Source organism: Eurypyga helias, unplaced genomic scaffold, assembly GCF_000690775.1.
Source record: "Eurypyga helias isolate BGI_N326 unplaced genomic scaffold, ASM69077v1 scaffold27470, whole genome shotgun sequence".
In the NCBI taxonomy this organism is placed as follows: Eukaryota; Metazoa; Chordata; class Aves; order Eurypygiformes; family Eurypygidae; genus Eurypyga; species Eurypyga helias.
The window spans coordinates 27,616-42,747 of record NW_010228034.1 but is presented as its reverse complement, the minus strand read 5'-3'; the positions used below and the strand labels follow the sequence as shown (position 1 = coordinate 42,747).

The following is a 15,132-nucleotide window of genomic DNA, read 5'->3' as shown; positions in this document are numbered from 1 at the left end:
CGGAGATGTTGTGGATTCCCCATCCCTGGAAGTGTCCAAGTCCAGGCTGGATGAGGCTCTGACCAACCTGGTCTGGTTGAAGGTGTCCCTGCCCATGGCAGGTGGTGGGACTGGGTGGGTTTTAAAGTCCCTTCCCACCTAAACTGTTCCATGACTCTGTGATCAGGAGTACATGAATCAGCTGCTGAAGTCGCTGTCGGCTGCTTTGTAGCCCTGCTGACAGATGAGTGTGGCGTGTGGCCGTTGCAATCCCAGCCCCGCTGATGAAAATGTAAATGTCAGTGGCTTCTCCAAAGCGCTTGGCACCGAGGAGCCCCGATGCCTTTCCAAGCGAATCCCACAAGCAGTGTGTCGAGGACAGCCAAGCTCTCTGGGGCTGTGGCCAGGTGCCTGAAGCAGCCAGAGCATTGTGCTTTCAGAAAGCGTCCTTCCCCTTGGACTCTTGTTGTCACTCTAAGAAGTGGGGGGCCACCGCAGTCCTTGGGCTGCATGTCCCCTCCTGGCACACCTCAGCCCTCCCCCAAACCCCAGAGCTGGCTGCTCTGCCCCGGGACAGGCTCTGCCCCAGCTCTGACGCCCCAGGAATGCTCCGGGGGAGCCGGGCATGTTGCAGCAGGGAACACAGGACTCCAGCCCCGTGTCCTCTGCCTGGGGTCAACAAGAGGGTTAATTCCACTGCCCTGAGTGTCTCAGAAGCCCCCGGTGAGACCCACTCACATTTCCAAACATCCAAACTGCTGTTCCTGGTGTGGCTGGAGGATTTCTGCAGACTCATTCAAATGGAAAACTATCCATTTCCACTGGGCGCTTGAATCTAACATGATGGGAGAGTACGAGGAAGGAAAATGGGAAGCAGAGTATGGTTTCGGAGTCTGTTTATTCTGCCGACCACCCGAGGAGCAGCTTACACTGATGGAGCGTGGTGGGTGGGACTGGGGATCCTCACTGGGGCTGATGGGGTTAACGAGGGAAATTTGTACCCGCAGGAGCAGTGCGTCCCATTTATTATAATAAATAAACCTGCAAATGGGTGAAATTGGTTTAAAACAGAAGGTTAGATGGATCTGGATGAGAGGGGCTCTGGCTGGGTGATGGGCCAGCACATAATTGGGTTTTGATCATTGTGGAGGGGGTGTGCGAGGCAGAGAAAATCTGGCTGGTTTTTTCTTACTATTGGCTATATACTATCTCTTTTCCACTCTAAGTTTTTACCACTTCATAATTTGGTGGACTCTGCGTTCAAACTCTTGACTCCCTCCCCCGATGCTGCTCGCACCTTGAGGGTGCCGAACCGGGACCTGGCTCAGGAGCGATGGAAAATGATCTGTGGCTCAGACAATCAGCAGACCCCTTGGGCTGGGTTCCTCGGGGTGATTTGTGGCAAGGAAGTAGCTATTTGTTAGGCTAAGGGTCCCTAAATAATTTTGGAAGTACCGCTGGTAGCATTCTGCATCATTTGGCACCTGAATGCCTTTTCAGGATGGGAATGGGAGCCCTGGGACAAGAAACAAGCCGTTCTTTTTAACCATTGATTGTGGCAAGCGGGAAGCATTGCAGGTCCACGTTTTCCTTTACCCTGCCTGTCCTCTGCCTCGTGCAGGTGATGCTGGCGGAGAGGAAGGGCACGGACGAGCTCTACGCCATTAAGATCTTGAAGAAGGATGTCGTTATCCAGGATGACGATGTAGAGTGCACGATGGTCGAGAAACGTGTCCTGGCTCTGTCTGGGAAGCCTCCCTTCCTGACCCAGCTCCACTCCTGCTTCCAGACGATGGTAAGTGCTGGTGCCACAGCCGGCGCGGAGGGCAGAGTGGGCTGGGGACCCTCCTGCACCCTGAACGTGGAGCAGGGGGAGTCCAACACTTTGCAAAATGGGATTTAGTCACTTGGCTTCACTGGTGAGTTTGTGGGCAGAAACCCACAAACTAGAGACCCGGTGTCACCAGTTATTGGGGACCAGTGCCCTGCTGGGTGCCCGGGAGCTGTGTGGATGGAGCGGTAGGGATTTCTGCCCTGGTCACGTCACTTTAGCTTCTCTAAAACAAGCTGTTGCTTTTATTCATGTTTCTTCTCTGGATATACATCACTACGCTTGCAAAAGCAGCTGTGTATTTTCAGCCTTGCCAACCTCACGATGTGTCCAGTTTGCTTGCAGAACTACGTCCATGAACAAAATGTGTGTTAAACTGGAGACGGAAACGTGTGAGATCTGCACCCCTGAGACTGTTTTTGCTGGGGAGCTGTTGGCGTTAGATGTGATTTCCCAGCCTCCCAGGTGCCCCCTCAGCCTGTCGTGTCCGTTATGATTCCATAGCGAAGTGCTGCCCTTGTTCTTGGGATTCATTCTTGTCATCAAAATCCTGAGCAGAGAGTGAAACCTCATACAGACTGCAGGAAATTCAGTTTGAAATGGAGTTTGTACAAATGAGAAAGGGGAGGGGGAGCAGGGAAGGGGACGGGGACCTTTAAAGCAATTTCTGCCCAACCATCGAGCAACCTGCAAGTGAAAACGTCCAGGTGCGTGTCAGCGGGAGCAGGGAGAGGGAATCAGCAGAGTCCTTTAGAACGATGACAATGCTATCCAGGAGGATTACATTTTAATATTATCCCAGAAATTTCATTTACCAAACACATTCAGTGTATTTAAAGCCTGTGGACCGGCTTTGCAGCACAGTAATCAAAATGTGGCAGGAGAAGCTATTTCACACAGCATCTCTCTGGCATCTGAAGTGAGTCAGCGCAGGATTATTCCTGGCAGACCTATAGTAGCTTAATAGTAATCGTATTTGTAATGTAATCAAAATGTATAGCAGGGTGTATTATCAACTGCTGGCACAAAGCACTTTGATTTCTGGGAGCACAGTCCTGAGCACGCTGCTCAGCCAGGGCTGTTAGTGCAGCGCCCGGCGGGAGAGAGAAAAGCCCTAAATCTGCGTTTTAAAGAAAAAGTGAAGATGCGCAGTGAGAGAGCTCCCGCGTGGGGCTGAAGGACAAGAGGAGCCCCGTGCTGCTCCAGCTGAGCGATCTTGGGGTGCTCTGCCCCGAAAAGATCCTGGGTCTGAGCCTGGGCTCCTGGGAGCAGGGTGACCAGGGTGTCCCCAAGTGTCCCCGGGTAAGCCGTGCCTTCGGTGATGACTGCCCTTCCCTCGGGGACTCAGCAGTGAAGGACAAAGCAGCAGCAGTGGCACTGGGCAATGATAAACAAGGGGTGGATGGAGAACTCGGCTGTTGTCCTGGCTTTGACTCCTGTTCACAGTGTGGAGTCAGGCGGGAGATGAACGAAACGAGTGGTTAATTATAGGGCCTTGGAAGTAGCCCCGGCAGCTGCGTCTTGGCTGCCCAGGGCAGGACGAGGTGTTTTACCAGCTCTGTGCACGTCCCTGCAGGGGTGTGTCTGCAACTCGCTGTTGCTCATTGAGTTTGGATGCTCCAGACTCGGGCAGACCCTGGCCTTTTCTGCCACAGAGAAGAGCCAGGACAGCTTTCCATACCCATCCCTCTCTTCCAGCCTGTAGGCTGGCCAGCCATCTGGCTGCTTTATTCATGATGGGTTGGATTTTTTCCTCTGAAGCACCAGCAATCTCTTCTCCACCCAAATGAGGAAAGCTCAAATCCTGCTTTTAGAGCTCAGCTGGCTGTTTCAAGAGACCATCTTTTTAATATTCTTCCTTCTTGAAGTTGATCGATATATTTAGGAAACAGCTGAAAATGAGCTCAGTGCTGCCTGGCTTTGCAGGGACCGTCACAGGTTGCCTGGCCCGGCATCGGCTGGCGAAGGTGACTTTGCCTGCCCCACGCCTCCCTGCTGAGCTGGGCTGAGGCCTTGGCAGGGACAGTCATTGGCAGAGGGACATGCTCCAAAATTCCCAGTCATCTGATAAGCCAAAATCTCTTTTCTATCCCATTAATGCCACATGTTTTACATAGCCTGATTGCCCCTTGGGTACCGGATTTTAGTCCCTTGGAGGCCGCCCCGCTGTCAGGGTACGCTGTGCATCGCCGGGGTGGAGGAGCTGATTACCCCGTTCCTCCCTAGCCCGTATTATGGTAATGCTCACATTTGCATATCTTCTTGTCCTCACAGTCTTAAAAGCAGTGCAAGGTTTATTTAAGGAGGAAATGAGGACCGGGAAGTATTATGGGTTATTATGGAATGCTGCCATCCTGAAGCTCTCACAGTGCTCCAGCCTTTATGTCTTCTCGTGGCAGAGGGCTGGACCGAGCCTGGGGACGTTGGTGGGCTCCTGTGCCTCGAGGAGCCTGTTGCTGGTGTGGAGCTCCCGCTTGCCCAAATCTCGAGTCTCCCAGGGCTTGCAGGGCTCGTGCTCCAGCTCTGTTTGAGACGTGGCGTGATAAGATCCATCTGCTTTTGTTTTATTAATCCACAGTCCCGAGCTTTGTAAGGATGCTCGGGTGTTGTTCACTGCCTTGGAGCTCTCCTCAGAGCTGATTGTGGCCCACAATTTCTGGAATTTCCAGCCATGTTTAGAAGACTGGGTCTACATCTAGCAGGACTAATGCTCGCAATAAATGCGGTGGCAACCCCCTCGCCAGCTCCTTGTAGCCAGCGTGGCTCCAGGGCAGTGCACGGTGCAAGCCCCCCCAGGGCTTGGTTTTCCCTGGGGACAGCCTGGTGTAGAGAAAAACAGAAACCCACTTGAGAATTTCTTAGGTCTGCCCCAATGTGGCTGCCACTCCATGAAGGGGAGGGGTGCTTTAATCTGAGGATTCTGAATTAATGAAGGCAAAGTGTGTTCTGCACATTAGGGGCAAAGTCAGTGTGTGATTATAGGTGATTGCACCTATTAGCAGGTGTTTTAATTGATTCCAAGTCACTGATTGACCTGTTTGTTCTACTCTTAACGATTACTTAATTAATTAACTGTGTGGGAACATTAAGTGCACCCTCAGACTAGGCTGGGAGGAGTGAGGAGAAGGGATGCAGCCCTGCCCCGGGCTGCTGGGTTCCCTGCAGGCATGGGCATCCCAGCACTGCCACAGGCTGCTCCAGGGAGAAGATGAGGCTGGTGAGCTGGGAATGTCGCAGGTCCTTCCTGGTGCTTGGCCAAATCCTCCTGGTCACTGCCTGTGCACAGAGGCTGGTCCCGTAGGACCTGCTCACGTCTCTTCTGCACCTCTTAGTCAAAGCCACACGGTGCCTGGGGAAATACCAGTGAGGAGCTGGAGATCCAACGCCCTGCAAAAGGGCTTCAGTGAAGAACGAGAGCAACTTCATTAATGGGAAGTGAAAAACTGGTTTAGGAATTCCTCCACTTCCCTTCTCTGTTGGATCTGTCCACAAAGGTGCAGAGCTGAAGTCCAGAGCATTGGAAAGGAGTTAGTCCATCTGTCTTTCGGACTCTGTACGAACACGAGCTCCGCCGGCACCCCCTGCGGAGGGCAACGATGATGGTTGTATTGCCATGAAAAGTACAGACTGGAGCCGTCCTTTGCCTTGGTCCTGCCTTCTGACCCCTGCAGATCCCCCGCTCTAATAATTCTGCTGCTAACTGTTTGCTTTTTCTCCTTTAGGATCGCTTGTATTTTGTGATGGAATATGTGAATGGTGGGGACTTAATGTACCAGATCCAGCAGGTTGGGAGGTTTAAAGAGCCGCATGCTGTGTAAGTTCTGTAGCCCTAGTTTGGCATCTTCAGGGTAGGTATTTGATGTGCCTTTGTCATGGGAACACAGCCCAAGCCACAGGCTCTTCTGGTGCAATACCTGGGCAGAAAGGGAGGGGAAAGGAAGGACGGCAGGAATCGGAAGATGCAGGATGGTCCTTTGCCTGGTGCCAAGGATGCTGGTGCCTCCAGCTCATCTTTGGGGTACATTGCACTTATTGATAGGTAAATAATTCATAATAGCAGCAGGCAGGGAGGTTTGGAGGCTTCCTGGGAGATGCCGGAGCCGCTGTGCTGCCAGCATGCCTCTTTTCTGCCCTCTGCCCTTCCCCAGGACAGAAGGGGGATGTTGGGTCTTTGGATCCAGCACTGGCGTTGCCAACCTAAGTGTTACCTGGTAGCTTTGGCTCCTGCTCCTGTAAATGTGGGCAGAGGAGACTGTGTTCGTAAAAGCCTTTGTATGCTTAAAAAACGCACACACCAAAACAGTGAGCAGCGCCCGGGTGGGTTTGGACCGGCGTTCTGCACTCTGGCCGAGTCCTCTGGGACCGTGGTGATGTGTGTTATCTCCTCAGCCTCCCCCAGATGACAGATAGCTTTTCAAGCTGCATTGCCTGCACACAGTAACGAGCAGCCGTGGTTCCCAGCTCTCGCTTAATGATAATTTGTGTAACGGGAAGTGACAGGCCCCTGCTAGCCCACAGCAACCTGATCGCATCCCCACCCGATGCGAGCGGAGGGTGGGTTGTGTCGTTCTCGTGTGATACTTGTCTGGTATTCTGATGTTGTGGCTGTCTCTATCCTGTGGTCACGTATGCCCAGCGTGATGGGATGTGAAAGGTTTTCATTTGGATTTGTCTCCTTTAATTATCAGTCTTCCTTTTTCAATCTTCCGTTTCAGATTCTACGCAGCAGAAATAGCCATCGGCCTCTTCTTCCTGCAGAGCAAAGGCATCATTTATCGGTAGGTGAGCAAGTCCCTCCTTCCTCTCCTCCCCCGAGAGCTCCAGCCAGAGCAATGCAAACCCCGCGATGCTCTGCAGGGCTCGGGCAGCCCCGCTGCCTCCCTGCTGGTGCCCTGATGGGGTCCGGCAGCTGCCTGCGGGGTTTACGCACCCGCAACAGAGCTGGGAGCCTCGTAGCGTCGCTGGGTTTGCAGAAGGTTCCTGTCTTTGTCCCCGTTTCTTAAGAAGGGAGCTTGGTTTCCTCTCGTGTTGCTTGCATTTCTCTCCATACGACAAATGCTCACTGGCAGCACAGACCAGTTCTGAGCCACGTATTTGGCTGCAGGGCTCTCTTTCCTTACCATTAACGCTAAAATAAGTGCTTATGAATGGCTTATTCTGAGATCTGCAATGCAAGTCTGTCACTTCTGGTTCAGGCACTAAAACTTCTTTTCCATTCACACATGACTGTAGCATCTGGAGTCAGCTAGGTTACTGCCAAGTGCCGGTCAGGGCTCGGAGGCTGCTCTTAGACTAGTCCCGAGCTGCTCTTCCCTGCCTGGGAGTATTCCCAGAGCGCAAGGTAGAGCAGGGCATCCTAATGAGTGTCAGACACCATTAACTGCTCTGCAAACAGAAATGCCAGCTGTGCTACTGAAGTTATGAGATGCTGAAGACTGTTCCGAAGATGAAAGAAGTGGAGCAAAGCTGATGTGAGGGATGTTTTTGCCATCAGCTGCTGCAGAGAGATTCTGGGTCTGCAGGTCCCCAGTGCCCCTTCTTCCTTCCTTCCTCCAAATCCAGGCTTGTGTCCGTCTGCCTTTGGCCCATCAGGGTTCTAAGCACTGTAATGGGGGGAAAAAAAGTCCTAAAAGCAGCAAGAAGTTATAAATCATGCTGTGCCTTTTACTGGGCTCTTAGCAAATTTGAGCCTCCTGCGCTGGGCAGCCCCACAGCTCTGGCTGTTCTCACGGAGCCCTTCAGCCAGGGGGCTCTAAGAAGAGGGCTCACACAGGTGCCACTCTGTCACCTGCCTCGTCACTTGACGTAGCCCTCGGGCAAGTGAGACCTTGCAGACACGCTCCAGAATTGAAACAAAGACCTTTGGGCAATGCTTTTCTGTGCAGAGCATAAGCCAGGCATGGCACCCATCTCTGAATTGGGTGGTAAAGTTTAAATTACACCTGAAATAGAACCATTTCTATTTCACTCAGGTTGGAAGGGACCTTGAAGATCATCTGGTTCCAACCAATATGTACAAATACTGGGTGTTTGCTTCAAAACTGTCCTTCAGGCTTCAGCCCCTGTCCCTGGAGAGGCTGCTCAGGGTTGGGGATCACATCAGGAGCCCTGCAGCTGAAACTGCCTCCACGGTTTGTGCTAAAGAGCAAAGCTCCTGTGGAGTTGGATCCAGCTGACAGATACTGTGTGGATGATGATCAGAGAAACAAGGTTAATTTGTATGTTCATGGGGGAGCGTAGCGTAGGTGATGCAGGGACTTCTGCTGAGTAGGTGCTTCCTCACTGCTGGTGAGCTTTAAGTACACTTCGATTTTCATAGGCACATAAAAAACACTATTAAATCTGTCTCCCTGCTAGGTGAGAGTGTTTTCTGTCGTACACTTGGAGCGGTTTGCCCTGCATGGTGTTCCTGTGGGATAGAAGTGAACGAAACACTTCGTCCTGAGAGATCTCTGACTTATTTTTACTCATTTCCCCAAACATCATGCTGCAAAGAGTGTGACCAGGGTAGAGCTCGCTTGCTGGAGAGCACCTGGAGTCGGGAGATGTGTCGTTGCTGGGTGGCTTCACCTGAGGTCTTTTGTCTCATGGTTTGGATTTCTTTCTGTAGGGACCTAAAGCTGGACAACGTGATGCTGGATAGCGAGGGGCACATAAAGATTGCGGACTTCGGCATGTGCAAGGAGAACATCTGGGACGGGGTGACTACCAAGACCTTCTGCGGCACTCCAGACTACATTGCACCCGAGGTAGGGGATCAGAGAATCACGGGATGGTTTGGGTGGGAAGGGACCTCAAAGCCCACCCAGTCCCCCCCCCTGCCATGGGCAGGGACACCTTCCACTAGACCAGGTTCCTCCAAGCCTCATCCAGCCTGGCCTTGGACACTCCCAGGGATGGGGCATCCACAGCTTCTCTGGGCAACCTGTCCCAGTGCTCCCCACCCTCTGCGGGACGAATTCCTTCCTGATGTCCCATCTGCATCTACGGAGTCACATATGACACTTGCATGAAGTGCTGGATAGGTGCAATTTATTGTCAGACTTGTGAAATTCAGACAGGTAATTATTCCCAAATGCCTGTTCCCTTAACGTAAAAACACCCCTTGAAAATCTTCTCACTCTGCTGAATTTTCAGTGATGAGATTAATATTTATTCATGTAAATCTTTTTTAGAGAAAGATAGTCTCTTTGCTAGGGCGTGGTTAGCTGCACTTGTATGCTAAACTGCATTGTGTTTTCCTGCAGCCAGAGAGGGTTTTAATTGCTCGTTCAAATGCGTATTATGTATCCTCTTCCTACCAAGGTGAATATTGGTGTCCTGTTGGTACGTAGCTCCGTTGCTGCCTGTGATTAATACTCTCTCAGAGCAGGACAAATGGCCAGTTCTCTTGGTATTTGCCTGAGCTTTATCACTTAAACTCTTATTTTCTTTTTGCTCCAATTCTTTTTTTCCAAAAGAAAAACAGAAGAATGGGAAATTAGGATGCAAATCACTACAGCACCCTGGGACGGTATTAAAACCTGCTACCAGTGGGTCTCAGCAGAGTGAACATACACACCCCCTGCTCTGTGGATAGAAATAGGGGGGTACAGGATTCTGGCGTGGTCGTGCTGGGTGGGCAAGCCCGCTGCAGAGCCGGGTCCCCGCCTGCTGCTCCTCTCCATACCTATTCTGCTGGACTCTGCTTCCTCCCGTTGAGAAGCTGCAGTGTTCTGCAGCCAATGTGTCCTTGGGGTAAAAATGTCCCGTGATTTCCTTGATCCATTTTCAGGGCTTTTTCTGATCTAAGATGCAGCTCTGCGTGCCAAGGTGACAGGTACCAAGTGCAAATAGCCCCGCATGTGTGATTTCCTCTGAACAAACCGTGTTCTTCAGCTGTCGGGTTTTGACCTTCCCTCATGCGCGGTCGGGGACTTCAGTTTACAGAGCCTGCTTTTCTGCCAGGGTTTCTTCTGAGCACTGTTTTCCTTTGAAGGCCTTGACGGTGTGAACAGTTCACACCTAAATTTCCCAGAGCACTCGTCCATCACCTAACCAACGAGCGGGAGGAACTTCAAGTGGAAGAATTACGGAGCTGACACTCGACGCCCGCTCTCGGTGCGAGGGTCAGGCCGGAGCGCCGGATGCTGTCACAGCACTCGGAGCCTTGTCACTGTTTGGGCGTGTGGCTGGACCAGGACCAGGACAGATGAGGAGATGGGCATCAGGCTTGTTCTCAAGCTGTGCCTCGGTGCTGATGCTTCGCAGGGTGGAACTCATCTCTTCTTAGGCAGCACCTGACCCGCACCCTGACGTACCTCCTGGCTCCCGTTGGACGCTGGGGATGTCTTCTGCAAGGGCAGGGATGGCTGGACATGAGGACGCGAGGCTGCAGGCATTTCCCGCAGCCGTGGGATGGGAGCCTTGGTTGGGAGCAGGGGTAGCATCGGCAGGAGGAGACCTCTGCCGGGTACCTTCTCCTGCGATTAGCATACCATTTGCATTTGTGCTGGAGTATTGGAACCTTTGCAGAATAGAAATCTGTAATTAGGATGAATAAATCGCATAATTGTTTTGCGTTAAGTAACAGATGGCAAAGCCTAAGGCCTGTCAAACCCCAGACGCTGAGATGACGCCCAGCAGCAGCAACCCAGCAAATAAACCGGAGCTTGGAAGACCCTTCCAAGCAGAAAGGTGCCCACGGGAGCCCGGCTCCTCCTCGGTGCCCACGCTGGGCCTGTCTGTAATTAGGATGAATAAATCGCATAATTGTTTTGCGTTAAGTAACAGATGGCAAAGCCTAAGGCCTGTCAAACCCCAGACGCTGAGATGACGCCCAGCAGCAGCAACCCAGCAAATAAACCGGAGCTTGGAAGACCCTTCCAAGCAGAAAGGTGCCCACGGGAGCCCGGCTCCTCCTCGGTGCCCACGCTGGGCCTGTCACTGCTCCTTCAGGGCTGCAGCATCCCGCCGCAGCCGGGGTGTGCTGGAGGGCCCCCCCGTGCTGGAGGGAGGGGAGGAGGGGGCTGGCTTCTGGCAGAGCCCTTGGCCAAGGGTGCAGACCCAGCAAGGGACATGGAGAGCCACGCAAGGGACACGGACTGTCCCAGGGCTGGGCTGGTTTCTCCACCAGCCGCTTGACTTGGTTGTATATGGGGTGTTGTCAGCAGGATCTGACCCCCTCCCGGGGCTTGGCTGTAGGTACCCCAAAACACTGACACGTGTAGGTGAGGCCACTTGCCCTATGGAGAGGGGTGAGCTGGCTGCTCTGCTGCAGGATTGTACGGTTGTGACATTTAGGGTGTTCCAGGTTTGGCAGAGTAAGTCATAGAAAAACACAAATATGCATGTTTTGGTGCACTGTCCAAAATAAACGTTGATATTTTTAAATTTGAAACCTCAACCAAACCCCAAAGTTAGCTCATTATTCGTTTTAACACCAAAACAACCACGTCGCTCAGGTGAGGGTAGGGCTGTTGGTGTTTTGGGAGGGATGTTCTGCAATAAGTAATAGAAAGCAAACTGGCAGCCTGAAACGCAGAGGGTTCTGACAACCCATATGCTACGAGTCTCTTTTAAAGGGCCACGTACTCATCCGCAGAGAGCCAGACTCTGCGTTGTTATTTCAAACCAACCGCACTGAAGTCAGTGGGAAAAACCATCCCCAAGTGCATCAGGGTGGGGAAAAACGGCTGCTGCTCCCGCTCCGAGGCGCCTGGCTGCGACACGTCTGCTGGAGCACAACAAATATGCCAAAGTTTCGTCTGAATGGGAATGAATTTGTCTCAAATCACAGTGAATATTCTGAGGGGGGTTTGTCTGAGATGCCGTGCACATTTGAGGGCTGATGATTTTGAAACCGCTGAACCCATTGCCTATCCTGTGTTCTGTGTGTAACTGCAATTTCCCACCATTCAGGGGCCGGTGTCTCAGTAAATAACCTTGTCCTGTTGACCTGGACTACAGCTTGAAATGAGTTTTTATTGTGCCAACAGGTTAAAAAGGGGAGTGTAATCCTGCTGTTTGTGTTGTTTTCAGATAATTGCTTATCAGCCCTATGGGAAGTCTGTGGATTGGTGGGCATTTGGAGTCCTGCTCTATGAGATGTTAGCTGGCCAGGTAATTGAATTTTAATTGATTCCTACGGGATCGTGTTACGTTCCATCGCGAGCATATGCTGACTTGTGGTGGAGGGGGCCGTCTCCTCAGTGCCGGAGCCGTGGCTGCAGCCCTGGGACTGCGATGCTGAGACACGAGTCCCCGCGCGTCGCAGCCGGGGCTGACTTTGGAGCTGAGGATCGCAGCAGCAGACAGAAGCTCGGAGGTCAAGAAATGCCGCTGAACCTCTGTTTCCTTTGCTCTAGGCTCCCTTTGAGGGAGAAGATGAAGACGAGCTCTTCCAGTCCATCATGGAGCACAACGTAGCCTACCCGAAGTCCATGTCCAAGGAGGCAGTGGCAATCTGCAAAGGGGTAAGGGCTGCCCCCCGGTTTCTGGGAGGGGGGAGAATGTAGCGGGTGGGTGCAGAGCCGATGGGTGCAAAGCCGGCTGTGCACCCGGCAGTCTCAGACACGCAAGGACCCAGCCTCTCCTTGCTCGGTCCCGGCAGCACGCTCCTGGCACACGGTAAACCTGCCAAAGCTCGGTTGTGTCCTGCTGCCCTTGCTCTCTGCTCCTAGCACCACAACTTGTGCTCCTCTGTGTATGTGTACTAAACACCACGAAAAATAACACCTACACCCTTTCTGGGTGGTTACGCTACATGCGAGGGCTGGTCTGTCTGTGCTGGGGTGAAGGTGAGGAGCAGGTCGGAGAGCTGGACGGGATGTGGGACTTGAGGGCGTCTGCCCAGAGACACGTCCTCGGTAGGTGGCAACACAGAGGTTTATGCACCTTTGCGTGGAAAAACAAACGATGCCTAGAGAAAGTGAAGGTGATTTCTAAATACTTTTCCTAAGATCAGATACAAAACCTTCCTTGGTTTCCGTTTAGCTCTGACGAGTTGCCGTTTAGGTGGACCTGGAGGGGGTCCACACAGTGCTGGTGTGGGTCTCGGGGGGTGCCAGGGCTGTATTTTCATTATCGTGTCTCTTAGTTTACAGTGAAGCTCTGCGTTGCCCCATGTTCTGAGCTCTCTAAGGACTGGGCCTGAGCAAGCCTTAAGTGCAGGCTGGGTTAATTTGGGTCGTGGTGAGGAAAGGCTGGCGAGGTCCTGATGTTATGGATATGGTTATTGCTTGGGACTGAGCCTTGTCTCAGCCAGCCAGTGTCAAACTGTGCTATAAATATGTGTTTGTGTAGGAATTTTAAAAAATGTTTGCTTTTAATAGTTAATATTTAAAATATCTGAATGTTCTGTATCTCAAAATAGTCCTTCTGTCCACAAATGACACATCTTGCGCTTAACGCTCCCACTGCGGCATTTGAAAGCCTCTTTCCAGTGTTGCCAGGATCCAAAGCTGGTGTTGCAGAGGAATATTGGCTCGTCCCGTGGGGAAAAGCTGCTGCAGGCATTCCCCACCTGGAGCGGGGTGCAGGGAGGGGGATGCTGTCCGGGCCGCGGGGCACTCGCCTTCAACAGAAGGTGGTAAAATCCTTAATTCAGAAGCCAGACTGCTGAGGGAAGAGGGAATCTCCACAAACTTTCGCGCCCTCTCTCATTCCTCTTGTTGGCTGGGACTAGACCATGCAACCTGGTCTAGTGGAAGGTGTCCCTGCCCGTGGCAGGGGGGTTGGAACTAGATGATCTTTAAGGTCCCTTCCAACCCAAACCATTCTATGATTCTATGAGGAGAGAGTCCAGGCAGGAGGAACGGAAGATGCTGTGTGATGCTGAACATGGTTCTCCCCGCGGTGCCCGAGGGAGCGGAGGCTGGAAGGGGGACGAGTCTCGCCGTCAGCTTTGTTTGCCGTTCCATCAGTCAGAACGTGGATGCTGTAAATAGACGAGAAGAGACCGTGACTGAAACGTCTGCTGGGTGTAGCTGTAATGGCTTTTCTTGCTTTTGGAAATGTGAGCCTGCATGGGAGGACATTTAGCCACGCTTGGAGAGCGTGGTTCTCTGTAAAGGCTTGTGGGTTGCTGTCTTTTTCAGCAAAGTGGTGGTTCCCTTTGTGCAGCTCTTGTTTCAGGGAAGTGCACAAAAACTCCTGAAATTCTTTGCCGCCACCAAACAGCTACTACAGAAAGTGTAATTAGAAATATGTCTGGTATTTAAGAAAATTGATAAGAGGGAAAATATTTGCATTTTCATTAAAACGGTTTGGGTGGGAAGAGACCTCAAAGCCCACCAGTCCCACCCCCTGCCATGGGCAGGGACACCTTCCACTAGACCAGGTTGCTCCAAGCCTCATCCAGCCTGGCCTTGGACACTTCCAGGGATGGGGCATCCACAGCTTCTCTGGGCAACCTGTCCCAGTGCCTCCCCACCCTCTGCGGGAAGAATTCCTTCCTGATGTCCCATCTCCACCTCCCTCTTTCCTTTTAACCCCATTACCCCTTGTCCTGTCACTCCCTGCCCTTGGAAAAAGCCCCCCCAACTTCCTTGTAGCCCCCCCAGGCACTGGAAGGGGGTCTAAGGGCTCCCGAGAGCCTTCTCTTCTCCAGGCTGAACCCCCCAACTCTCCCAGCCTGTCCCCATGGCAGAGGGGGTCAGCCCCCAGAGCATCTCCGCGGCCTCCTCTGGACTTGCTCCAACCAGTCTATATCATTCTGATGCTGGCGGCCCCAGAGCTGGATACAGTACTCCAGGTGGGGGGAGTCTCAAAGAAGACCCCTGGAATACAGTAAAATATGTCTCAACTAACTGCAGGGGCATCAAGGCCGTGCTGTTCTTGTTGGTACGTGATCAGTCTTCCAGGAGAGCACAAAACCTTCTATCAGCCCAGAGGACAAGCTATTGGAGAAGCTTCTACTCCTAAATGTGAAGGGTTTGGTATTTCACGGCCATGCTCTCCAAAGCAATTTTGCTGTTCCCACGCGGTTTCGCTCCGGCATGCCGCTGCCAGTCATCACTTACTGTTGCACAGCTCGGAGATGAAAAACATTTGATCCTGAAAGCCTTGTATCGGCCCGAGCCAAGAAACAAGCGTTAATCAGAGATAGTTGGCTGGGAAGCAAAACGGAGAGTTAACCAGAACACAGCTCCTTGACTCAACAGTCAGCATCAATTAGCGGATCAAATGGAGCATTTCCCTCCTCTGCTGTCAACTCGGATTTTTTCCCAAAGGCTGGTGTCGGAGCTGATGTTTCCGTGGTGCAGGTAGCTTAGCTTTGCTCTCCTCCTCTGGTTATCCAGAGCCAGGCTCCCGTTTCGGACCCGAGGAGCAGCACGCGGGCA

The 15,132-nt window shown here is 52.4% G+C and overlaps 1 protein-coding gene across 1 annotated transcript in view; it reads left to right on the top strand.

Moving 5' to 3' along the window:
• The window catches only part of LOC104514535 (protein kinase C beta type-like), a 50,505-nt gene that overhangs the window by 16,683 nt on the left and 18,690 nt on the right, over positions 1-15,132 (top strand). Inside the window, 6 exon segments of the mRNA XM_010158258.1 lie at positions 1,601-1,774; positions 5,533-5,624; positions 6,526-6,588; positions 8,421-8,559; positions 11,831-11,911; positions 12,157-12,264. Coding sequence (XP_010156560.1) covers positions 1,601-1,774; positions 5,533-5,624; positions 6,526-6,588; positions 8,421-8,559; positions 11,831-11,911; positions 12,157-12,264 — 657 coding nt within the window.